The sequence below is a fragment of the Coturnix japonica genome, chromosome 15, assembly GCF_001577835.2.
Source record: "Coturnix japonica isolate 7356 chromosome 15, Coturnix japonica 2.1, whole genome shotgun sequence".
NCBI lineage: Eukaryota > Metazoa > Chordata > Aves > Galliformes > Phasianidae > Coturnix > Coturnix japonica.
In genome coordinates this window covers 5354470-5377097 of record NC_029530.1, presented here as the reverse complement: position 1 = coordinate 5377097, position 22628 = coordinate 5354470, and the positions used below count along the sequence as shown (strand labels likewise).

Below are 22628 nucleotides of genomic sequence, written 5' to 3'. Positions count from 1 at the left end.
CCCCCTTCCATGGCAGAGCCAAATGCCATGAGGAGAGGTTGAATTTCACTCTCAGCCCAGGAAGAACCAAAGCTCAGGTTACAAAGCTTCCTACAGCCATCACAGCCATCCCGGGGCTCCCCTGCAGCACTTCTCCTGCCCCTGAGAGTGAGGACATGGTGACCACCCTGAGCAGCTGAATAATGTGGCTTTGTGGAGCTGGGCACTGCGATATGAGTCAGTGTATGGACCCTGCTACAAGCACACATCCCACTGTCCCCAGCAGTGTTTCCAACAGGAGCAAAAGAATAGTAAAGAGTTGAACTTGTTAGTCATGTGAATTCAAATAAGTATGTCCATCACTTTAATATTAAATACCAGTTTACACATTAAAAGCCCTGGAATTACCATGATCAAGCCCACAGTCTTCTCCCTGCTGCTGATCTTTGTGAAGCACTGAAAGCTTCCACTGATCTGGTTTATGTCATCCCAGATCCCCAAAGAAACTTAGAGAAATCCACTGCAGTCATAAAGCTGTGGAGTCCTTCCCATTCCAAGGGCCTCAGCTCCACAATCTGCTCTGAAGCCAGTGATTCATTTCCTCCCATCACTGGAGTCCTGGCACCTCAGGTTGCTGGAGGTGTTGTGCTAAGGCGAGATGCTCCACTCTGTTTCCTTTACTCCCAAAACCAAGACTTGCAACCTCGGCCTGGCTGTTCCTGACCAGTGCTCCCCACTGCAAGGCCACTGACTGTCTGCAGCCTCATGATCCAGAGAGGGATTTTGCCCTGTAGCTATTGAACCTGGCAATAAAGGCACTGAGTCCAGATACCAGAGAACAGTAAATACCACTGAAATTCTCCAGCTCCCAGGCTGCAGATAGCACAACCCTTTCTCATGCCATAGGGTCTGTTTTAGTGTTCCAAGGCTCCCCTGTGCAGTGGCTCAGCTCCAGTTTGGAGAACATTGTCCTGTGAACCACGTGGGACCTTCAGCCAGATGTGGGGCTCAGGTCTGAGTGAAGGGCCAGGCTGGAGGATGCACTGCTGAGATGTTCTGCTCCAGAGACCTGTGTGAGAATGAGAAGGGCATGTAAGGGACTGCAGGACTAAGGAAATGCTGTTTTCTGCTTAGCAGAAAGAAAAGGCTGAACAACAGATGGGTGGGTTTGGTTTTTTTTGGCAGTTAAAAGGTAGTTAAGTAACCCACTAACATTTGAAACTGCCACTAGAACAGGTTAAGAGTATAATCCCAGTAGCAGTTCAAGAATTGGGATGTTTGCTTTTGTGACACACTGTGAATGATTACTTATAATACCACTCCCAGCAAATCTGTTTGCAACAGCAGCCAACCCAGAGTCACATGCACACTGAGCCACAGTGTGTCCATCAGTAGCACTGGGAAATGTAAGCACAGAGAAATCAGTTTGGAGAGCCTGGGCAGGAGACTAAGTGTCCTCATATCAACTGCATAGTGGCCCTAAATGCCTCACACTGGCAGAAGAGAGACATGAAATTAAAGTTCTACCACTCGAGACTTGATGCTAGTCTCATCTCTGCCACTGACCCTCCACATGACTATGGGTAAGTCATTTTGGTAGCTGCTTTCTGCCTCCTCACCACCATACCAGAACCAACCAACGCCTCTTCATTTTAAGGGTTGAAGGCTGCAGCAGCACCTGCTCCGTGAAGCAGAGGCCAAGAAAGTGGCAGGGTTAAAGTCCAGGTGTCACCCCAGAGCCTGCACAGCCAAGGGCATGATCACAAGCTTATCACTGGGCAGGCAACTGCTTGCCAACAGGGGAGTCTGCAGGGACAGCCCTGCTGGGAGAAAGGAGTGAGCAAGCACTGGACTGACAGCACTAGGCTGAAAGGCTCCAGCCCAGCCACCTCCTGGAGACTCCATCAGTGTTGGTGGCAGCAGCTTGAGGGAGCAGCACCAGCACCTGCAGCTCCAGCACCTGCAGCTACAACCAGCTTGGTGATAACCTGCTTATCTTGGAAGGGAGTGCCAGCTTCTGAACTGCTATTTCTTGAACTCTTGTTATCTGAATGTAGCAAGCAAAAGGAAACTGGCCCCATTTCTCTAAGTCATAGGACCCTGTGAATGCTAAGTGTCTGATGTGATTAAGGATGCAAGGACACTTAGAGGCATGGCACAATCCTCAACCCTGGCATTGGTACAGCAAACTAAAGCTGCTTTAGGAAGGAAGTGGTCTCACCTTCTTTTCTAGATCAGGACATGGAGTGCATTTGGGTTGGGAAATCAGAAAACTCTGCTGGACATCCAAGATCCTTGGCAGCTTGCATAGAGACCTTGGGCCATCCCCAGGAGGCTGCTGAAGGAAGTGATCAGGGGGGCTTGAGGCACAGGGTTGGTCCCAGGACTTGTCCAGGTACTGTAGCTCCTGCTGAGGAATGGCCCTTGCCCGGCCCATGTACTGTAATGTTGTGCAAAAGGTTTTGCAAAGGAGAGCCTGTCAAACACACGGAATCCTTCCTTTATGGCAAAATCCCAAGCCAGATCAGCCACAAACTCCACTTGCTCCAGGCAGCTTTTACCTCGGGCTGGTCTCCCTGGTGACAAGAGTGAGACACTTTAGCTTCAAAGAAGCTGTGCAAAATAGCCACATCTCAAACAGTGCCCCGTGTCCTTGTCCAGGCCAGCACAGCAGGACTCAGAGAGACTCTTTCCTAAGGAATTCCAAATTAACATCTTGTTTTACTCTGATAAAAACTCCCGGGTCAGGCCTGACATATGCAGGTAAACAGCAGTGAGAGCACACACCACCTCCCTGCCTCCAAACTCCTCTGATGAGGCTTAGTTCAAAAGTCTGAGAGCTCCACCTGTAGGAGCTCTGAACTCTGGCCTCTGCTCAGCCCTGCCCATGAAGGAGTGAGCACACAACACCCTCCAATCAGCACAGAAAACAAGCTCAGTTCAGACTTTGTGTCCAGGAAAGAGCAGCAGCTGGGGAAATGCTCTGTGTGTGTGTGTTCCACTTTGGCCTTTTATTCTGTTTGGAAGACACAACTTGACCACAAAATGCACTATAGTGAAAGCACAAGACTGCCTTGCTCTCCTGCTGACCCAGCTAATATCAGGAGTGTCTCATTTTGCTTTATTGCCTGAAATTTCAGAATTCAGCATGCAGAGCCAGGAGTGCCTAAACGCTGCAGCAGCACATTCTGGTGGTCTGACCTTCCTTAGTTCAATGTGGAGCTCTCCATGAAGTACCTGTGTCTGTGTTCCTAGCTGAAGACCTCTGTAAAACAGGGTCAGTGTGGTTGGACTCCTCACCTGCCAGAGAGCTTTGGTGGAGTCTCTGCAGCACTGCAGCCAGCCTGAAGAAAGCAAAGGCCATGTAGAAATTCCAGTTGTCAGGGAGCTCCATCCCCATGTGGTCACAGTATTTCTGGCAATACTCCTCTGCTGTGGGAACTCCCAGATGCCTCAAATCACGTTTCGCCAAGCCTGAAAGACACAAAGGGCAACAATGAGTCAGCAGACACTGGGGAGCTCAGTGCTTTCTAGCAGAGCCCTGCAAGCAATGAAGCAGTGGAGACACCTACAGCCATGTAACACTGCTGCTGTGTTTTTTCCATACATAGAACAGGGCTTTGGCATCTTCCTCACCAAACCAGACATGGGATGGAGTGATCACAGCACAGTGATCATTGCACGTGGAGGGATGGGGGGTTCTTCAGAGAAAGGGCAGAGCAGGGAATAAAGTCCATGATCCACAGCCCTTTCCAGCTGCAATGAGCCAACTGTCAGCTGAGCTCCTGAAGAGCAGGAGTTAATCTGTTTCTGAATTCTTGTTCTCTCTGTGTCAGATGTGACTTTGCCCCTTTCTGTACCTTTCATTGAGTCGAACTGAGGCGGCAGGAAGTAGGTCATACAGTTATTTGCCAAATCAGAGATGGGATCTCCTAGAATTGGAAACTTCCAGCCAAGGACAGCAAGGACTTCTGGCCTCTTTGGGTGAAAGATTAGGTTGTCCAGCCTGTATCAGAGGGAAAAAAGAAATCAGAAAGATTTCAAGGGGGAAAATCCCAGCACTCAGAAGCAGCACACACTGCGCAAAAACTGCTAAGCTCACTGGGAGGCTGCACAAGTGAAACATTGATTTCTGCATGCATAGGTCAGGGAGGACTGAAATTACTCAATAGTGAACTCCCTGGTTAATAATGAACATAACAGTGCTTTGAAGAACGAAACAAAGTTATTTGGGTCCTCAGATCATTAACATGTTAGAGAATAGTTTAGCCAAAAAGAGAAGCAGGCATGTCACCGTCCAGGGGGATCATCTGGTCATTAAGGGCACGCAGTAATGTGAGGCACTCTGCTGTCATGCTTAGTAGGTTATGTGTAGTACAGCCTTCTGACAGACTGACCCCAGGAGAGGACAGCAACCTATTGACAAGGAAACCAAGAGGGCAGTACCTGAAATCACCGTGCACAACTGTTGTCTTCTGAGATTCAGGAAAATGCAAAGGCAGCCACTCAACGAGTCTCTCCATGGCTGGAATAACGTGAGTTTCTGCAGCTCGATACTGCTTTGTCCAGGTATCAACTTGCTGCTGGATATAATTACCTGCAACAAGGGAACGGAGGCTCACAGGGAAAGGAACGGGCACAGGGAGGTTTCATAAGAGATACAAAAAAAGCACATGCTGGAACTGTCAAAGAGCCAAGGAGGCCTCGGTCAGTTCCCTGAGATAAGCTATAAGAGCTTGTCAATTGCAAGGGTCCCATACATTCAGAATTGGGCACTGGATTTGGTATTCTGGTGAAAATCATCAAATCCTGGACAAAAATCCTGGACATTCATACTTTTTTGGGGTGGATTTTACAAAGGATACATAACCTTCCCTCACCATGGTCCCCGGAGTCCTCCAGCTCGGCTGCTTTGAGGTCTGTGTTGTGGATCTTGGAGAGGACTTCACTCATGGCAGCATAAATAGCCTGCCGCTGGCAAGGCTGCAGTGTTGGCAGGGAGGCATCCCTGTAGACATGGCCAGCACAGTGCTCCATCAGGTAGAAAGGTGTGCCAAGGACGCTGGGGAACCAAAGTAGAACTGGTGTGTCTGAGGTTAATCCTGATTCCTACCACTCAGCTGCACCTTGAACATGCCCCCAGGCCTTACCTGCACAGCAAGGTGAGGAGCAATGCTCCCTGAGAGCTCCTTTAGCCCAAGACTGGGCAAATACTAATTAGATCAGTGTACTTCATGAGGGTACTGATTTAGGAGACTGAGCCAGGAGACGCAGCAGCTCCTGTGGCCGATCCCAAGAGCACTCTGATACTAAACCACAGCTGAGTATAGCAAACACCACCACAGCCAAGGGAAAGCAGAAGGGAGGGAGAAGAACTGTAAACATCTCACCTCCACAAACCAGGAGTTTGCTAGGAGCTGCAAACCAGCAAGATCTCATGTTTAAAACCCACAGAATCCAGCACTGCTGCATATTCAGGGCAGGAACAAATACTCTCCCGTTTATTAAACACTGTTCCTCCCTGCTGTCTGCACACACAGCTGGGCCATGGGTCCTGCCAGGCTCACAACTGCCTTTGCATCCCTGGAGTCACTGTGTCTCATGGTACAGGTCCATAAAAACACCTGTTTGCTGCCTGAGGTCTCACACCTGATCCACCCTGAGATAAGCACTCCTCTCTTCTTCCTGGGGGAATGTGGCTGAAGCCATAAAGCCAAAAATGAAAGCTGAGGGACACGATTACCTTCTGTCCTCACACAGAGCAAGTACAGTAGGAACAGGAACACCAGCCTCAGCGAGTGCCTTCAGTACCCTGCCAGGGCAAGTCAGAGAGCTGTTTCAGCACGGAAAGGCATTATGGAATCGATACTAGAACTGTGTTGTTTGGCAGATGCACAGTATCTAAAATAATCGAATGTTCAGTTTTAAATGCATTAAAATGAGATGGCTTGAGATAGGGGGAAAAAGCACACCAAAATCTTTGTATGGCCCAGAGCCCTGAGACCTATCCAACACACTCTGGAAAACACAACAGCCTCCCACAAGTGTCGTGCTGCTCTGCTACTGAGGCAGAGATCTCTGGCACAGCAAGCTGGTTTGCAGCATGACGCCAGCAGCAAGGGCTTGCCCTCAGCAAGGCTCCTTGCTGCTCACTTGCAGTGTTGTTGAGCTGCAACCTCTCTCCCACTCAAGGTTCCAGCTGCCATAGTGAGATCCTACTTGCTCTGGTGTGCTGTGAGAGCTGTGGTGTGCTTTGTGGCTTGGAGGAACCTGCCGAGTAGGAGTGAGGAGGATGCGTTTCAAAGGCAGAGGGTCCTAACTACACACTCACCACCAGCTGCCTTCTCACCTGTATTCCCTTCCGACAGCAGGACCTGAAGGAAGCAGCCTGTCAGGGAGTTCCTTCTTCAGCACCAGAGAATGATCTCCAAACTTGACAAAATAGGTCCGGGCGGTCTGTCCACAGCCAAACTGCCGCAGCGTCAGTGGACCTGAAGAGTTGAGAGCAGAGAGTCAGCAGACAAAGCATGAGATGGGATTATTTCTCACCACTTCTCCAAGCTTTACTTTCCATTCCTGTGCCCATGCCCTCACAGGTCAGGAATACTCTTGGTATTTCTTCTGCAGCTTTTCTCAATGCCTCACAAATAATGAAGTCTTAAAATATTGGTTTTTGGTCCAACAGTGCTGCACCACTGAAACCCAAATGGCTGCACTGTACTTAGAGATTAGGAGACTTCCATTAGTATTGTTTTCCAATCCATTTTTAATATAATGGAAAGGGGCAATCACTCCAGGACATGTTTGCTTGCAGGCTGAAGAGCAGAAGGTGCTGCAATACCTGTTGTCTGGTCACTGAAAACATTTTCAAGGTACTTTTGCAGACGATCCTTTGGAATTTCCATGGTTGGCCTCACTGAACGAGTATATGGAACAAACCCTCGTAAAGGAAAACCCAGACAGGTTTCCAGCTCTTTCAATGCTACTTTAAGATCATCAACCTGAAAGCAGAAGGGAGGGGAGACACAGAATGATAGTTAGAAGATAAAATTGCCTAGGAAAGAATGAGCTCCACGCAGCTGTGTTGTATTTATCTGTGAGTCCAGTGGCACTGATACACTCAGGAATTCACTGGTCAGTCCTGGCCAACACACAGTGCCACGTCATAGACTCACAGCCTCTCACCTTGATCTCTGTCCCCAAGAGTGATACTGGCACCGCCAGTTTGAGCTGGGGTAAGAGCTGGAATTGCCCGTGTGCCATCCTGGGGAGCAGAGTTCTCACCCATCTCTGACTTCTCCTTTCCCCAGTGGTACCCGCACCAAAGTAAAAAGCCTGAACTCACTATTTCCAAATTCTGAGAGTTAACTATCCCCTGATTATGGATACATGAAGGCTCAGAGCTTCCTTTGGAAGCTTTGAACTGAGAAACCATACCATTGCCCTGGTTGCATTGCTTTGTACCTTCACTGTTTTAATACCAAGCTGGGCTGCTGCTTTCAGGTTCTGGCTGCTGTTGTCGAGGAAGATGGATTCCTGAGGCTGAACATCCAAGCGCTCCAGGCACAGCTTGTAGATGTGAGGATCTGGCTTACACTTTCCTTCCCGATAAGCTTCAACTATCTGTGGTGACAACCAATGGGTTATGCATGAGCCTGTTGTGACCACAAACATCTGTGTAGTTCTGGATGTGAAGGACAGCAGGGTGGGAGTGAGACTGACAGGCACAGTAATTTGTGAAATAAAGGACACAGGGAACAGAGGGCTGACAGAACTGGATAGGACATGATTCAAGTGACTGTGTGGGTGCCAGCTGCATTGGCTGTGGATTCATCAGCTCAAATAAGCTAAACAGGACCAGCCAGTCCTTGGACAGAAGATAACCAATGAAACCATACCACAATATCACAGTGCAGAAGACTCACTAGATGTCCCAGATGTGCTGAACCAATTACTCAGTGCTGTCTAAGAAAGTTTTGGAGTGCACCACTCTATGGGAACTGTTGAATCCTGGCCTGAACCACTGATTGAGCACCTGGGGAAAGGACCTGCCCTGGGAGCACAGGTGAAGGCAATTCAGCTGCGTGACCAGGAGGAATGGAGACTGGCTGCACCTCTCTTAGACCTCATTTAAGGGCTGACTGGCATCGGGGAAGGATTTCTTTCTGGAGATCCTTCCTTTGTGAAGTTTTCTGTTGTAAGCCTGGATCTTCAGAGATGGGTGAGCTGTCCTTCCTTTCCTTAGAATGCCTTTCTATTGTGTTTGTCCCTTTGTCATTATACCTTTTGTATCACCTTTCTGTTGCATTGATCTTTCTGATTGTTACAACCATCACCATCTAAGTTATACGGAAACAGATTTCTGACCACTGCGCCTATCGACTACACTGAAGCGATATTTACAGCAGAAGAGGCATTGGCCAAAACTGTGCGCCCAAATTTGGAGACTGATGTGGGTGGCCCTTCCTTTGGTATCTAAGTAAAGAGTTTCAGTTGCTGTGTTCTATAGACTTAGATTCAGAAATATATTTTACAATCTATCCAGGCTTACCACGTCAAAATGGTTTCGGTCCAGGGGCAGAAAGCTCTCTCCATTCGGCAGCTGAAAGCTGTTGCTTAGAAGAGCTGTCTTAAGACCTTCTGCACGGATACACTGTATTGCTTCTGCCATTATGGGGAGCTGCTTTGTCATCTCATTTCTGATTAAGTTGGTGAGGAAAGAGTTCACTGGAATGCAGATGTTTGCCTGAGAAACCAGAACCCCCCCCCCCCCCCCAAGAATGGTAATTAGCCATATGTAGTTTATAAGTAGGGAAGAAAATAGTGGCTGGGTAGGTAGGCTGTCTGATCATCTTATCTTGCTCTCCTACTTCCCTTGGCAGCAGGGACAGTGAATCTCCCACCTAAATTGCACAGACCAAAGAAATGGGTGTTTGCAGATCACTGATTCTACAGAAGCAGCGAAGCTAAAGGCTGATTTTGGGAAAGAGAAATGCACCTGCAATGGAATCAAGGCAGGCTGGAGATAAGCATGGGAGAACCATTTAACAGGCAGGGAATGAATCTGCATTTTAGACTCAGCTGATTCAAAAAGACTGCATTAAAAAGAGGATTCTGACATGATGTTCCTGGAGCTGGCAAACAAAAGCTATGGTGGAAGGGCTTCCACTGGTCTGAAGAAGACACCTCTGAAACCACCATCTCCACTCACTGAGCACATCTGTGCACCAAATAGCAGCAAATGCCTTTCAGCTGCTCTCTGATTTGTGCTCCGTGGTATCAGAAAGTTATGAAATACAGAAGCTGGTGAAAGTGAAGGCATATTCTGCTCACTATCCTGCCTTGGCAGCAGAATGATAACAGCAATGAGCTGCCAGCCCTGGTGAGATGGCAACGCTTCCTTGATGGTAAACCCAAAAGCTTCCCACACTGCAGGATCCCATTTCCCTGCAGTCAAGAAGCACAAAGAGAGGGATGGGGAAGTGGCTTACAATCTCAAAGCACTGCTGTCCCAACTCCTGCAGAAATTCAATAGTTGTCAGCTCTCCTCTTGTGTACTTGACAGAGGGACTGTTTGCCCCTCCAGAGAGCAGAGCTTGTTGGATGGTGCCGGCTGGAATACAACTCTGGGCCTCCCAGTCTATATGAAAGGAAGAAAGCCAGGAGAGAGCACACATGGTATCATCAGAACTGGGAAACAAGACTGAAATTCCTCTACAGCTCTGAACTCTGCTGTGTAAGACCTGTGCTCGTGAGAGCTGGTGTGATGGGCCTCGTCTTTACTTTTTGTGTGATGTCCTTTGGTGTGAAAGCAGCAAGTTGGGAGTCCTGCAGGGCAGTTGTACCCCAGCTGTGGTTGGGCCCTGACCTGCAGATGTTAAATGTCAACACAGCTGTCAGTTCTATCACTTCTGACGGTGTAATTGGGAATGCTGGGCAGCAGCATCACCGCATCTGTGTGGAGGTGCCACCCAATGGAGGTGTCTTATGGAGACCTGAAAGGCATTTTGTATATGGGAAGCTGGAGCACAGGAGGGGCGGCCATACACACCTGCGGCTGTATGCTGTGGGGCTGGCAGCAGCACTCCGCTCACATTGAAGATCACAGCCCTGTAGGGGCTCCAGCCCGACTGTGTCCGTACCAGCCCCGCGGACAGCAGGATCCTGGAGCAGCGCAGGAACGGGGCACGGGCAGCACTGCTCAGGTACATGGTGGGACTGAAGGGAAAACAGCATGAAACACACACAGCACAGCGTGTGGCTTATGGCGAGTGCTGCATGGCCACACACTGCACTGAGACCCCTCTGGGGTGAAGGAGAGGCCCTGAATGGTGAGATAGGGGAGCAGGGAATGCTTAGGGAGCATTGCAGCTGGAGGGAGCAGGGCCTGCTCCTGGGCCCATAGCCGCGCTATAGCAGACAGGGCCCCAGCTGTGCTGACGTCCCGCAGTGACACAACGTCCCCCCACCCCCCTCTGCACACACGAGCCCTACGGGCCCCAACGAGCCTTGTCAGGCGGCGCAAGTCTCGCGAGAACTCACAGCCCAGTCTCGCGAGGAGCAGCCGAGCCCACTCCGACCCCCTCCCTCGGCTCCTTCCGGCTCGTTCCGCCGTTCCGTGACGTCATCACGTCGGCGCCGTGACCCGGTCGGGGTGAGGGTTCAGAGGTGCTGGAGGCGGAAGCGCCGCTGGCTGCGGGTCGGGCCGTGTCGCAGCGCGGCGGGTCCCGCGGTCCGGGCCCATGAGCGTGTCGCTGGTCGTGATCCGCATGGAGCTGGCCGAGCCGTCCCCGCTGCCCGCCGGCTTCTCCTACAGCGCGGCCGGTGAGTCGCTGCCCCCGGGGCCGGCGCTGTGCTGCCGTTGTGCTGCCGCTGTCCCCGCCTTAACGCCGTCTCTCCTCCCCCGCAGCTCCGGAGATGGACGCCGAGAGCAGCGGGACGGTCCCGGCCTGTTTGGAGGGGAAGGGACCCGGTGAGAGGGCGGCCATCCTGCACCAGCACCTGGGCCGCAGGGAGATGACCGACATCATCATCGAGACCATCCGGCCGCGGGCGGCAACCGGCACCGGTGAGTGCGGCCCGTTTTAACGGGAGCACGAGGGAACCCTTCCATCCACTGCCCTGGTTGCAGCGTTGATAGCAGCACATATTGGATCTGTGGCACTACAGAGCTCTGAGCTCAGTGCTGTTCTGTGCTTTGAGAACTGTAGATGTTTCTCATGTGTGGTCAATAATCAAAGCTTTTGTTTGGAAAGGTGAAGCAAAAGCTGCCGTGGAAGGGAGAAAATCCTGCGAGGCTGCGGCTGAGGACAGAACCAAACAGGATGAGCAGAACAAAGAGCGAGAGGCTGCTCCAGACTCGCCTTCCAAACAGCTCCCTGACCAGATTTCCTTCTTCAGCGGGAATCCATCAGTTGAAATAGTTCATGGCATTATGCACCTGTACAAAACAAAGTAAGAATGTCTGACTAATTGTAGCTGTGATGGGAACGGGTCACCCAGCAGGGTGAGGTGTCACCCTGGGGCTGCGGCTCCTGCAGGGACAAACAGGAAGGGTGGGTCACACCCACGGTGCCACCAGCCATGGGGAAAACATGGAGCCTGGGTTTGGGTCTGATGGCTGTGGGCAGCACTTACAGGCAGTGTGAATGCCAAGGAGTGTGAGGACATCAGTGTGGGTTCCTAACAGTGCAGTTGGGAGTGTGATGTACCGAGCTTTGTCCTCTATGTGATGCGATGTACCTGCTGTCTTACAGCAAGATGACCTCCTTAAAAGAAGACGTGAGGCGCAGTGCCATGCTGTGCATCCTCACGGTCCCCGCCACCATGACCAGTCACGACCTGATGAAGTTTGTGGCTTCCTTCTATGAAGTCATTGAGCACATGAAGATCATCCGAGACTCCACTCCCAACCAGTACATGGTGCTGATCAAGTTTAGCTCCCAGGTAAGAGCTGGAAGTCCCTTTGACATAGAGGACACTGCAATCTGTGTGGGGGGCAGCCCTTTCTTGTTGCCCAGCACTTTCCTGGGGCTCCTGACTGAGGCTTGTCCTGCAGACAAGCACGTGTCGTGTTCTGTGCCCCTTATTTCTTGTTGGTAGGATATTTAAAACTATTAAGCACGTGGAGACAAACCACCTCTACTACCTCAGAGCGTGTTTGCAGGCAGAGTTGTGTTGTGCTTTGCTGAGCAGAAAGAATGCAGCCAGTGGCACTTTATATGTTAGTAAACTTCTCTGAGGAGTTACTGCCAGTCCAGCCTGCCCCAAAACAGGGAGCCTGGGGGTGAATGGGTCACTGGATAACACAGGGTGCTGCTTACAGGTATCCCCTGCTATGACCTAGGTGGACTCTCTGCTGGATCTTCCTTTCTGGGGATCTGAGAGGAGTTTTGGTCAGCTCTTTCCCCAGCTGTGGGTGCTGCATAAGATGTTTTCCATGGCTGTGGTGTAGATGCAGTATTTGAATGCAGTTTGTGCTATCTGCAGCAGTTGCAGATGTGTGTTTTGCATACTGCTGTATAGGATGTAATGGGTAAATACCCAGTGCCTCGCATCAAAACCTGTAGTCAGTTCACCCTGAAATCGCAGTTACTTCAGAAACTTCCTGAAGGCCTGTTCCTCAGTGACCCCTAATGGCTGCCTCTGTGTACAGCAGAAGCAAATCTCGTGTGCCTTTGTGTACCTGGCTCGAGTGATTAGGAGCAGAGGAACGTGGTGCTGAGCTCGGTGTGATCCTCTAATGAAAGGGAGGAGGTCGCTGGGTGCAAATGGGTGACACATCTGATAGATTTTATTTTGGTTTTACCTCTTTGCTGGTGACTCCCACAGACAGTTCAGCACATCTGAATTGTGCAGTGGATCCTTTCCCACATTAAATGGGTCTTATCCTATTGACACAAGTATCGGTGTCCTGTAATGTGACCCTCTGGAGTTTTGGCAGAGAAACCAAGTTTGCTTTGCAAATAACGCTGGAGTTGCTGACAAGAAGCAGAATGGGTGCTAAAGGGAAGTCAGTTATACTCAGATATCAGAGTAACCATCCCTGCTGCCAGCTTTGCTTCTCATCTTCAAGTGGTAGCACCAAGCTCTGTGCCAAGGTGCGATGCCTGCTGGCAGGAGCTGAAACTTCTCCTCTGTTATTGTGGGACCTGGTGGAGGGAAGCAGCAGGGATACAGCAGATTTCTCCTCCTCCTCCCTGCCTGTGTCAGCTGCGGGCTTTTTATTTCAACAGCCTTCCCTTGTTTTATGCGCAGGCTGATGCAGACAGCTTTTACATGGCGTGCAATGGTCGGCAGTTCAACTCCATAGAGGAGGATGTTTGCCAGCTCGTGTACGTGGAGAGGGCTGAAGTCTTCAAATCGGAAGATGTAAGTGTTTATTTTGGTTTCCCTTCTGCTGGATTTCAGCCAGGTCTAACAGTTTATTTCTGAGCAGAACGCTGCAGGAAGTGTTAAACTGTATCAATCTGAAACCCATTTTCTGTTCCGGTGTTGTTTCTACATGGAAAGGTTTGTTTGGTGATCTTTGTGGGCTTCAATCTCATTGTTGCAGTGATCCAGAAAACATCATGGGGCTGTGGCAGCTGCAGCATCCACCTCACCCTGTGCTGAAATGGGTTTGTGCTCAGTTGAAGGCTGTGGTTTGCTTTTTATCTTGGTGAATTTGTAACCACTGCATAGACTTGCAGGATGACTGTGTAGTGTTTCTGTACCTTAGTGCTGGTGGTAATGAGAAGTTTGACTTTCTGTGCAGGTGTTTGATTTATGGTCATTGGAGGGTGCTGAGCAATTTGTCTCTGCTTGTTCTTTTGAAGGGGGCCAGTTTGCCTGTGATGGATCTGACAGAGCTCCCAAAGTGCACCGTGTGCCTGGAGAGGATGGATGAGTCTGTGAACGGGATTCTTACCACTCTGTGTAACCACAGCTTTCATAGCCAGTGTCTGCAGCGGTGGGAGGACACCACGTAAGAGGCTTTTCTTTATTTCCACATCAAAAACTCTGTTCTGAGTGTGGTGGTTCTATGCTGACAGGACCGGTTTTGCTCATCATAGTGTGGGGGCAGGAAGTACCGCAAGTCTTAATACTCTTTCTTTCCTATTAAGAGACTTGCAGGGAGGATTCTCTTAGCCAAAAGTCATTGAGCAGTGTTTCCCATAGGCCTCACTGCTAAGACAGCAGGGCAGCTGCACAGTAATGCAAACCATGTCCAAGTGTTGTATTTTAAAAGGACAGGGACAAATGGTGTTGTGTGCACACAGAGTCCTGTTTCGCAGTCTTGTGTATCTACTTGGTTGTTAGTGTCCTTGGCCAAGCTGTGGCTGTGCTGTAGGTAGATGTGCACAGCTGGCTAAAGTCCTTTTGGAAATGCTTTCCTTTTTGTGCTGCTGCAAATCCTTTCCTGGTTCCATCCTTCACATCCCTGTAGATGGGATTTCAGCATGTGTGAGCTCCTGACTGGTACCCAGGTACACAGCTTACATTGCTCTGGGTGCTGTTTTACTGCACATCAGGCAGTCGTAGCTACCGCAGCAGAGGGCTGCTGATCTCTGCTGTGTTTTTCTCTGCTACTGGTGCCTGATTCTGCGATAGAGAGCAAGGAAAGTTTTAGCCCTGAGCTATAATAACAGAGCTTCAGTGGGATTAATCAGACTTGTAGCTGTTTGAGTTTATTGGCTGTTTACCCTGTAAATTGAAACCGGTTTAAATTTGAAGCAATGGAGTTTAGCCAAAGCAGGAGCAAAATCCAAAACAGCACTTAAATATCTGATACACAGTTTAAGTAGGACTTATGGTCCCAGCCTAGGAAAGCAGCAGAAGGAAATCCTTGTCCACTTTGCTTTGGTGCCGTGGAGACATTAAGTGCCTGAATTTGTACGGGAAGCTCATTGCAATCCAGTTATCTCCTCCCTTGAGCATTTCTGTAGCTTTTCCAGTATATACAAAATACAAGGAGTCCTGAATCCATTGGGTTGGGGTGAAATTGAAGCACAAGTATTTAGCTCCTTTGGAATGTTTCAGTACTTAGCAATGTTGTGAAGTGCCTCTGTCTGTCATTACCTTCCACAGCAGCATGGAGCTGCTGCATAAAGCTGCAGATAATGGACAATATCCAGGAAATAAAGTGACAAGAGGAAGTCAAGTTTCTTGTATGATTGAACTGCCTTCGTTTAATGAGAAGGCTGCAGAAGAGTCCTGCTGGGGCTTGGATGCTGCTTTGTGCATACCACTTCAAAGAGTGCTGACCCTGTTCTTCCCTTTTCTGCTGTCCTTGAAGATGAAGGTGCTTGTTATGATCAGGGTTCTCAACTGAAAATGTTGTCAGCGGGCCGTAGTCTGGACAAGCAGTGTTTGCACAAAGTGCTCCTTGCAGTGTTTATGGCTGAGGCAGAGAGGTGTAGTTTGAACTCAGTGACTCTTGTGCTTACTGGCAGAAGCTGAGGTCACCGCCAGCCCTGCTAACACTTTTGGTTGCAAATGTTCTCTACGCCTGGACTGCAGCAAAGCCAGATAAAACCGAGACTACGAAATGGCTCTGGAAGATCTGTTAATATCTATTATTTCTTCTGTTGTTTTCTGGCTGAACAACAGTAGCTTTGTGGGGAATGGAGGCAAGTTCAGGAGAGGTACATGGGAGCTGTAAGATACGTGCACACAGGGAGCATCCCACAGCATAAGGCATTCACTTTGAGCTCTTTGGCTCTGTTTTTAATTACCCTGATATTAAGATGGAGCTCTGTGTGTCTAATCTCGGTGCTTATTGCCCTCCAGGTGTCCTGTCTGCAGATACTGCCAAACACCGGAGCCAGTGGAAGAGAACAAATGTTTTGAGTGTGGAGTTCAAGAAGTAAGTAGGTGGGTGGATGATAGTGAGTGAGATCTAGACTAGATCTGACTGCATAGCTGCTCTAGTTGCTTTTGAGGTTAATTCTGTGGCTGCTCTCAGGTTGTTCTTACCAGTCAGTGGTGTATCTGCTTTCCTTTTGAGTTGGAATTGGTTCTGGGAAGGGATGTTACCTGCCAGGTTTCCTGCCCTGACAAATACTTCCAGTTCTTAGAAAGCATCAGTGCATCAGCTGATCAGTGCGTGTGATAGCAGGAGGCTGAAGTAACACGATGCTGCCTTCTGGTCTGCACTCTTTGGCGCGTGTTTGGTGCTCCTGTCAGGTTGCCATGTTCATTAATCAAAGCCCTTCTTCCATCTATGCTTGTGGTAGGCTGTCAAGGTGTCTGGCATCTGCAGGCTCATAATTGGCAAGGATGAGCAAGTGCCTCCTTCTCTTTAGTATTCCAGCTGAACAAAGCTTCCTAAAGATTGGGAGAATGCAGCTCAGTCTGTAAGGCAGCGACTGGATGTGCACAGCACCTGGAGCCTGTTGGTGTCAAATGGTGTTTTCTCAAGCACTGATGTCACTGTTTGACATTCTTGCATGGACAGAGCTTTCTCTTTCTTCCGACAGAACCTCTGGATCTGTTTGATATGTGGGCACATAGGCTGTGGCCGGTATGTGAGTCGCCATGCCTACAAGCACTTTGAGGAGACCCAGCACACCTATGCAATGCAGTTGACCAACCACAGAGTCTGGGATTATGCTGGAGGTAAGCTCTCAATCTTCCCCACTTTGTTTGTGGAACAGCTTTTGGGGTCCTGTAGTTACGAGCATTTTGTGGTGGTCTGCTTTGCAGTTTGCATTTATTCCAAGACCTTCTCTCTTGGGAACATCCGTCTCCTCTCTAATAGTAGTTTTTGTGTGTCTGTAGCATATGAGAGGTTCCATGATGAATTGGAGTGGTCCTGTATCCTCTGTGGGGTGTGTTTTGTTATTCCCTTCCCATCAATTTGCCCTGAGGTATGAGAGCAGCCTGCTGTAATAAATATCCTGTAAGGTGCCTATGCAAAGTCTGTTAAATAACAAATACATCTGTTGTTGGCTTCCTGCCTTGCTAATACGCTGTTGCAGCAGTCTGCATAGTTAATTGTGCTGCATAAAGGATTTCCACTGGTGTCAACCTGGGTGTTCGTGAGCAAAAAAAAAAACTCCCTTTGGTTGAATTTTCTCTCTTCAGATAACTACGTCCACCGACTGGTTGCAAGTAAAACTGATGGGAAGATAGTTCAGTATGAGTGCGAGGGAGATATGTGTCAGGAAGAGAAAATTGATGCCTTACAATTAGAGGTAAATATTTTGAATTGTTGAACTCTGCTTTGCGCTGCTTGTGGAAATGGTTCAAATCAGATAATGACCAGCAGAAAGTGACATGGAGTTTATGCAGCAGACTTTCCTCCCTGCATGTAGGCAATCATCTTCAGGCAGAAACAAGATATCTTTACTGCTTTCTTTTTTTCTAAATCTCCTCTTGGCTCTGCAGAGCCAATGCAGCTGAGAGTAAGCTGGCTGCAGTTTCCTCCTGTGTTCACCAGTGGACTCGTGATTCGCTGGTTATGCTGCTACAAACACTGAGGTCATTTGAAAGAGAAATGGGTCTGAATGTCCTGATGGCGCTTGGCAGACCCTTCCTAAAGGATCTGTGACTTGACTTAAAGCCTGGGATGGGTATGGAACTGTAAGTTTGAGTAATTTTACTTGTGAACTGAGCAAGGATGTAGGAATCCATAGCTGTGTGCTTCCTTTGGCTATGGAGGAAAGCTGACAAGCTTTGTCTGATACCAGCCCTGTTCTGCTCCCTTCCTTTCTACTGTGATTTTTTTTCTTCTTGTGCCTGTTGGCCACCTTCTCCCACACTAACTAGAAGGGCAAAAGAAAGCCTCACACAAGTGTTCCCTCACCAGTGATCTATTTTAAAGGAAGAGAGGCTCAAATCACTGTTCTGGTGAGCAGATATACTGCAGCATGACTTCAGCCGCATTAGACACAAGGATATCTGTAGAAGAGAAGCCTGTAGAGACCACACTTTGTGAGCCTATTGCTCAAATAAATATTTGTTTACTTGTTCCATTAATTTTTCAGTGAAAACAGTTGTTTTTAACCCTTTTTGCCAAGAGGTCAGTGCTTAAAGCACGTAAAAGATCTCTCTGTCTGGCTTAAGAGATCTAAATGTTTGCAGAGAGAATGAATTTGGCAGCGTGTTTTGGCTCTCTGATATTACTTGGTGTATTCAGGGCTTTTTGTACATGTTTAATTCCATGGTGAGTTCCTAATGTGCTGCTGCTTAGCTTGATGGTAAGAAGTGATCACATTTTCCATCCTTCTCATAACTCATTTGCAGAACCAGGAGGGAAAAGGTGGGATGTAAGGCATGCATCCAAGTTCAAATGCTGATGTAACATTGTAATGGGCCATACTTGCTGGTGGACAGTAACTGTGAAGGGCTGTACGCAGCTGGGGATGCTTTGTCAAAGGTGTTCTTAGAGTGAACATATGTTCAGACTGCCCTCTATACTTAATTTCATTTGATTAAATTGATTTTCATATTGGAGCCCTTTGGGCTTCTTCACAAGCATAGCTACCCTGATGGAAAAGCTGACTGTTCTGTGTGTATCTTGTGTTTACAGTACTCATATTTGCTAACAAGCCAGCTGGAATCGCAGAGAATCTATTGGGAAAACAAGATTGTCCGAATGGAAAAGGATACAGCTGAAGAGGTGAGTTCTGCTCTCTGAGCATGTGTGGAACACTGCTGGCATGGGGCCCTGGACGCTGTTTAATGGGAGACAGAGCTGCTCGCTCTCACACAGCCCGAGCGCTGCGTGACGTGACCTCGCGTAGCCTGTTTCACTACCAGCTGAGAAAATTGGCTCCGAGACGTATTCCTTATCTGGATGCTCAGATCTGGCAATTTGCTGCTCAGTGGTGCAGAAGCAGGTAGATTGCCACTTAGATTTAAGGTTGATTTAAATGTGCTGCTCGGGAAACTGCAGCAGTGCTGAAAACGAGTGTGTGTTGCTGCAGGATCCCTGCTTGCTGATGCCATCACTCACACCGGCGTGTTTCTCTAGGGAAGGTTAGCGTTAGCAGAGACAGTATGACTTTAATTTGCTCGGCTGTCTTTCTACTCCAAATGCATATTGATTTGCCCTTTCTTTGTGATCCCCTGCCTCTCCTCATTGCCCATTGGGAAAAGTTCAGAGTCTCCTCCTATAAAGCATTCTGTAGGCAGGACTGCTTGAAAATGTCACGAGCAAAAAATCCAGAGAGAATATTTTAATGCTTTTCACTCTATGTAGATCCTTCCAACTAGGTTTAAAGTGAGTCAGGATTTAGGGCTGAGTCCTTATTTGAACTTTCTGCATAACTTCTAATTAACCATGTAGTATCTGCATTTAAACAGCATCCTTAATGTGTAAATTATGACCATTGAAAACTATTTCAATCACTGACCTTGGTGTGAAGAGCAGCCCCAGAAATCTGATGGATTTCTTGAGAAAAAGAAAAGCTACAGGAAAAATAGTCTTGTGTGTGACCAGGGGATGTGATCCACAAAGCATCTGTGAAGTGAAACATACTGAATGTGGTTTCGTGTTTAAAGGTCCTTACAGTTCTATTCATGGCACTCAAGGCACGCAGGTCTTGTCTGGATCAGTGCCACAATGCAGTGTATTCCATTATCACTGCTCAGGCTACTTCCCCAAATTAACCATCAGCTGCATAAACATTCGGTGATTAAGGCCGGAAGGCTTAAAACCTGTTCTGCATTGACTCTGGCAGCAGTGAAGATGGCATGTGTGCTGATGCTGACATTTATCCAGATTGATCCTCCAGGAAAGCATTTTTCCCTTCAAATTCCCATCTCCAAGTACATGCAAACGGGCTTTTGACCTTAACAGAGAGGAAGTATGTATTCCCCACTATAAATCTCCTTTAAGCCTTATCTTAAGAGTTTAGATGTGTTCTGTGTGGTTCCTGGAGAGTGGGAGGGTGGTTCTCTTCAGCAGCAATCTCCAGTTTTGAAGTAGAGAAGAGGAAACGACCGTATGTGTGTTTCTATTTGCGTTGTGCGTGAGCAGGGTATTCATGTCAGTAGGTCACTGTCTTACGGCAGCGCTGCTGAGTCAGTGCTGAGTAAAGCATCGCGTTCGTTTTCAGATCTTGCCCATACTTATTTGAGGTTTCATTTAAAACAAGCAAGAGCTCAGTGTCGTAAAGCTCTCGGATGGAGGTTTAAGTTTACTGACAGCATCCGAGAGGATGGATGAGTAAATGCTTCATTAAGAAGAGGAGAATTTGATATCGCTTCTTTCTTCTTTTTTTGTTGTTTCTTTATGAATGGGGTCCCTGGAGCAGGTTTGCAGATGGAGTTTCTCTTCTGTATGAGCAGCTTCCACGGCAACATGGTTCCTTGCTGGGGTAATGTAAAGAGTAACAGAGGGTCTTAAACAGGATCAAACTTTGTGGTCTCAAAACTTTTGCTTACCTGGATACAATAATTGGTCGAAGTCTAGAAAGCACACCAGAAAAATGAATGTCATAATGGAAGCGCACAGGACTTTGATCTGTTTGAAATGCCCCGTGTGTTTGTTTTTACAGATTAACAACATGAAGACCAAATTTAAAGAGACCATTGAGAAGTGTGACAGTCTGGAACAGAGGCTGAATGATTTGCTGAAAGAAAAGCAGTCTGTCGAGAGGAAGTGGGTACCACTGCCAGCTTTAGTTCCATGCAGCCATTAACGCTCTGCTTGCTGACATCTAAAAAGAAAAAGTCTTGCTATTCCTGGCTGACTTTGAGCTATTTAAACTGGTAGACTGAGAATGCTGCTTTTTTATTATAGATACATATATAAAAAGCTGTCATTTCTGTAGGTGTTCACACACTGAGAAGTGCCCGTTGAGCGGGACGCAGCTTTGGGGCCCATGGCTCTTTGAACACGGTTTGCATATTTAGCATTCAGCTTTCCTTCCTCTGCCTGCTCAGAAGCAGATGCCAGTCTGTTCTGCAGTTGGCAGATACGTCCAGAGAGAAGAAAGGCAGCCCCACAGAGACTGTACAGAGAAAAACATAGATGTTAGGAAGTGCCAGTTAAAGGATATCAGGCACGGGGGATATGAGGATCGGTGTGTTCCAGCTCTCTAGGTGTGGGACTGTGTGGTCTGTTCTTCCCAGCCCACCAGGGCCCAAGCTAAGATCTGAGTGGTCTTGGGGCTGGAGGTAGTTGGGGAGGTAACTTCCCCAAAGACTGGAAATGAAAGGGCGGCAGTAATGTTTGATGTGGGTGTAATAAACTGCTTTCCTGACTTGTGCTCCTCTTTGTAAGGTGTTCTCAGCTGAATAACAAAGTGGCTAAGCTTTCCAACGAGCTGAAGGAGGAGCAAGAACTGAATAAGTGTTTGCGAGCAAATCAAGCCTTGCTTCAGAACAAGCTAAAGGAAGAAGAAAGAGTGTTAAAGGAAACCTGTGAGCAGAAGGACCTGCAAATCTCTGAGATCCAGGAGCAGTTGCGGGATGTCATGTTCTACCTAGAGACACAACAGAAAATCAATCACCTCCCAGCTGAGACCCGGCAAGAGATTCAAGAAGGACAGATCAACATTGCGGTGGCTTCTTCTGCTGGCTCCTCCACAGGGGGCACGGGCAAACCTTCTTCCAGGAGAGGCCGTGGCAAGAGGGGTAAATGAAGATCAGAACGTGGCTCCCATGCTGAATCTGGCTGTGCTCGTGGTAGGCCAGGCCCAGCCCTCAGACTCCAGCTGGGAATGCCTTGTTCAGTAAAGCTCAGCTAGAAATTGTCTTCAGAGCTTCTCATAAAGCTGGCTGCCGGTCACTGGAGGTGTCTGTGGTATTTAAAAGCATTTCACTGCACTGTTTAGCTATTTTTAGGCAGACCTTAATGACCGTTTTGCCTTCCTACCTTTTTTAAAGCCACTCCTGTCGTGCATTTGACTTCCTTCTTGGAGAGCTTTCTGGGGTCAGTGGGTGTGCACATGTTGAACATTGCATTTCCTAAGGGGATACTGCAGTAGGCTATGCACAGTGTATGAGGCTTCTTGAGTTCTTATTTCTGGATTGAAAGTATTCTCAATAACTTTTTTATTTAAGAAACAGTGTAAATTAGATTACATACATCTTGGTGTGTGCAGTCCAGGCATTGTACAACAGTGCAGGAGCACAACTGTATGGGAGGTGTGGAGAATAAACCATTTTGGTGGTGTTAGACACTAAATGAGTCCTCTAGGCTTGTAATCTAGGATATTAAACACTTGAAAGGACTTTACCACAATCTGTTCCTTTAGAGATGGCCTTTGAAAGGACAGTGCTCGCTGCATTTGGGGCAGAAATTATGGACAGCCTTTAACATGGCAACTGCACAGGCATTTCTGTGAACTAAATGGCGCCGTCCTTGTGAAGGTGGATGTATGTTGTGTGTTAATGGCTGCCAGAGTGTTGTGATCCTCCTGGACCAGGTGTGTGTGCATTTCCTCTTAGCTTCAGTAGGATTCCATTGGCATGGGTTGTAGTGCTGCCCTCAGAGTGAGGAGAGGATGACCAATGCAGCATTACTGAAACCTCACTTCCTACCTGTCTGCACCCAGCCTTAGTGCTGCCCACCTGTGCTGTGAGCAGACCCTCACTGCTGGATGCAGCTCTTGTATCCAGTGACTGTGATCACTCAGCGCTGCCTCTTCTGCTCTGCAGTGTTGCTCTGCCCAATTTTGCCTGGCAAAACTTTTGTGTTCTTTGCACAAAAAGTA

The 22628-nt window shown here is 48.3% G+C and overlaps 2 protein-coding genes across 2 annotated transcripts; one reads left to right on the top strand and one right to left on the bottom strand.

Annotated features, from left to right (window-relative positions):
- Positions 1 to 316: 316 nt before the first annotated feature.
- ACAD10 (acyl-CoA dehydrogenase family member 10) lies at positions 317 to 10616 on the bottom strand. Its single transcript, XM_015877780.2, is given in 15 exon segments — positions 317 to 1048; positions 2201 to 2289; positions 2292 to 2555; positions 3280 to 3453; positions 3840 to 3985; positions 4426 to 4576; positions 4860 to 5041; positions 5723 to 5791; positions 6329 to 6470; positions 6821 to 6980; positions 7444 to 7602; positions 8531 to 8725; positions 9471 to 9619; positions 10031 to 10197; positions 10522 to 10616. Coding segments are annotated over 15 exon segments (2211 nt in total). The 5' UTR covers positions 10608 to 10616; the 3' UTR covers positions 317 to 970.
- On the top strand, positions 10612 to 22099 carry BRAP (BRCA1 associated protein). The gene is made up of 12 exons (XM_015877783.2): positions 10612 to 10803; positions 10889 to 11047; positions 11235 to 11433; positions 11736 to 11925; positions 13237 to 13350; positions 13797 to 13945; positions 15751 to 15826; positions 16440 to 16578; positions 17047 to 17156; positions 18494 to 18583; positions 20466 to 20569; positions 21194 to 22099. Exons 1-12 carry the CDS (start codon positions 10722 to 10724, stop codon positions 21552 to 21554), a joined length of 1773 nt encoding a protein of 590 aa, XP_015733269.1. The 5' UTR covers positions 10612 to 10721; the 3' UTR covers positions 21555 to 22099.
- The last annotated feature ends 529 nt before the right edge of the window (positions 22100 to 22628 follow it).

Bases quoted from the DNA above. Each gene is read 5' to 3' on its own strand.
- BRAP (XM_015877783.2), top strand. From the start codon at position 10,722: ATGAGCGTGTCGCTGGTCGTGATCCGCATGGAGCTGGCCGAGCCGTCC. The intron at 11,926-13,236 runs GTAAGAGCTGGA...TTTTATGCGCAG, and splicing joins TGATCAAGTTTAGCTCCCAG to GCTGATGCAGACAGCTTTTA. The intron at 18,584-20,465 runs GTGAGTTCTGCT...TTGTTTTTACAG, and splicing joins AAAAGGATACAGCTGAAGAG to ATTAACAACATGAAGACCAA.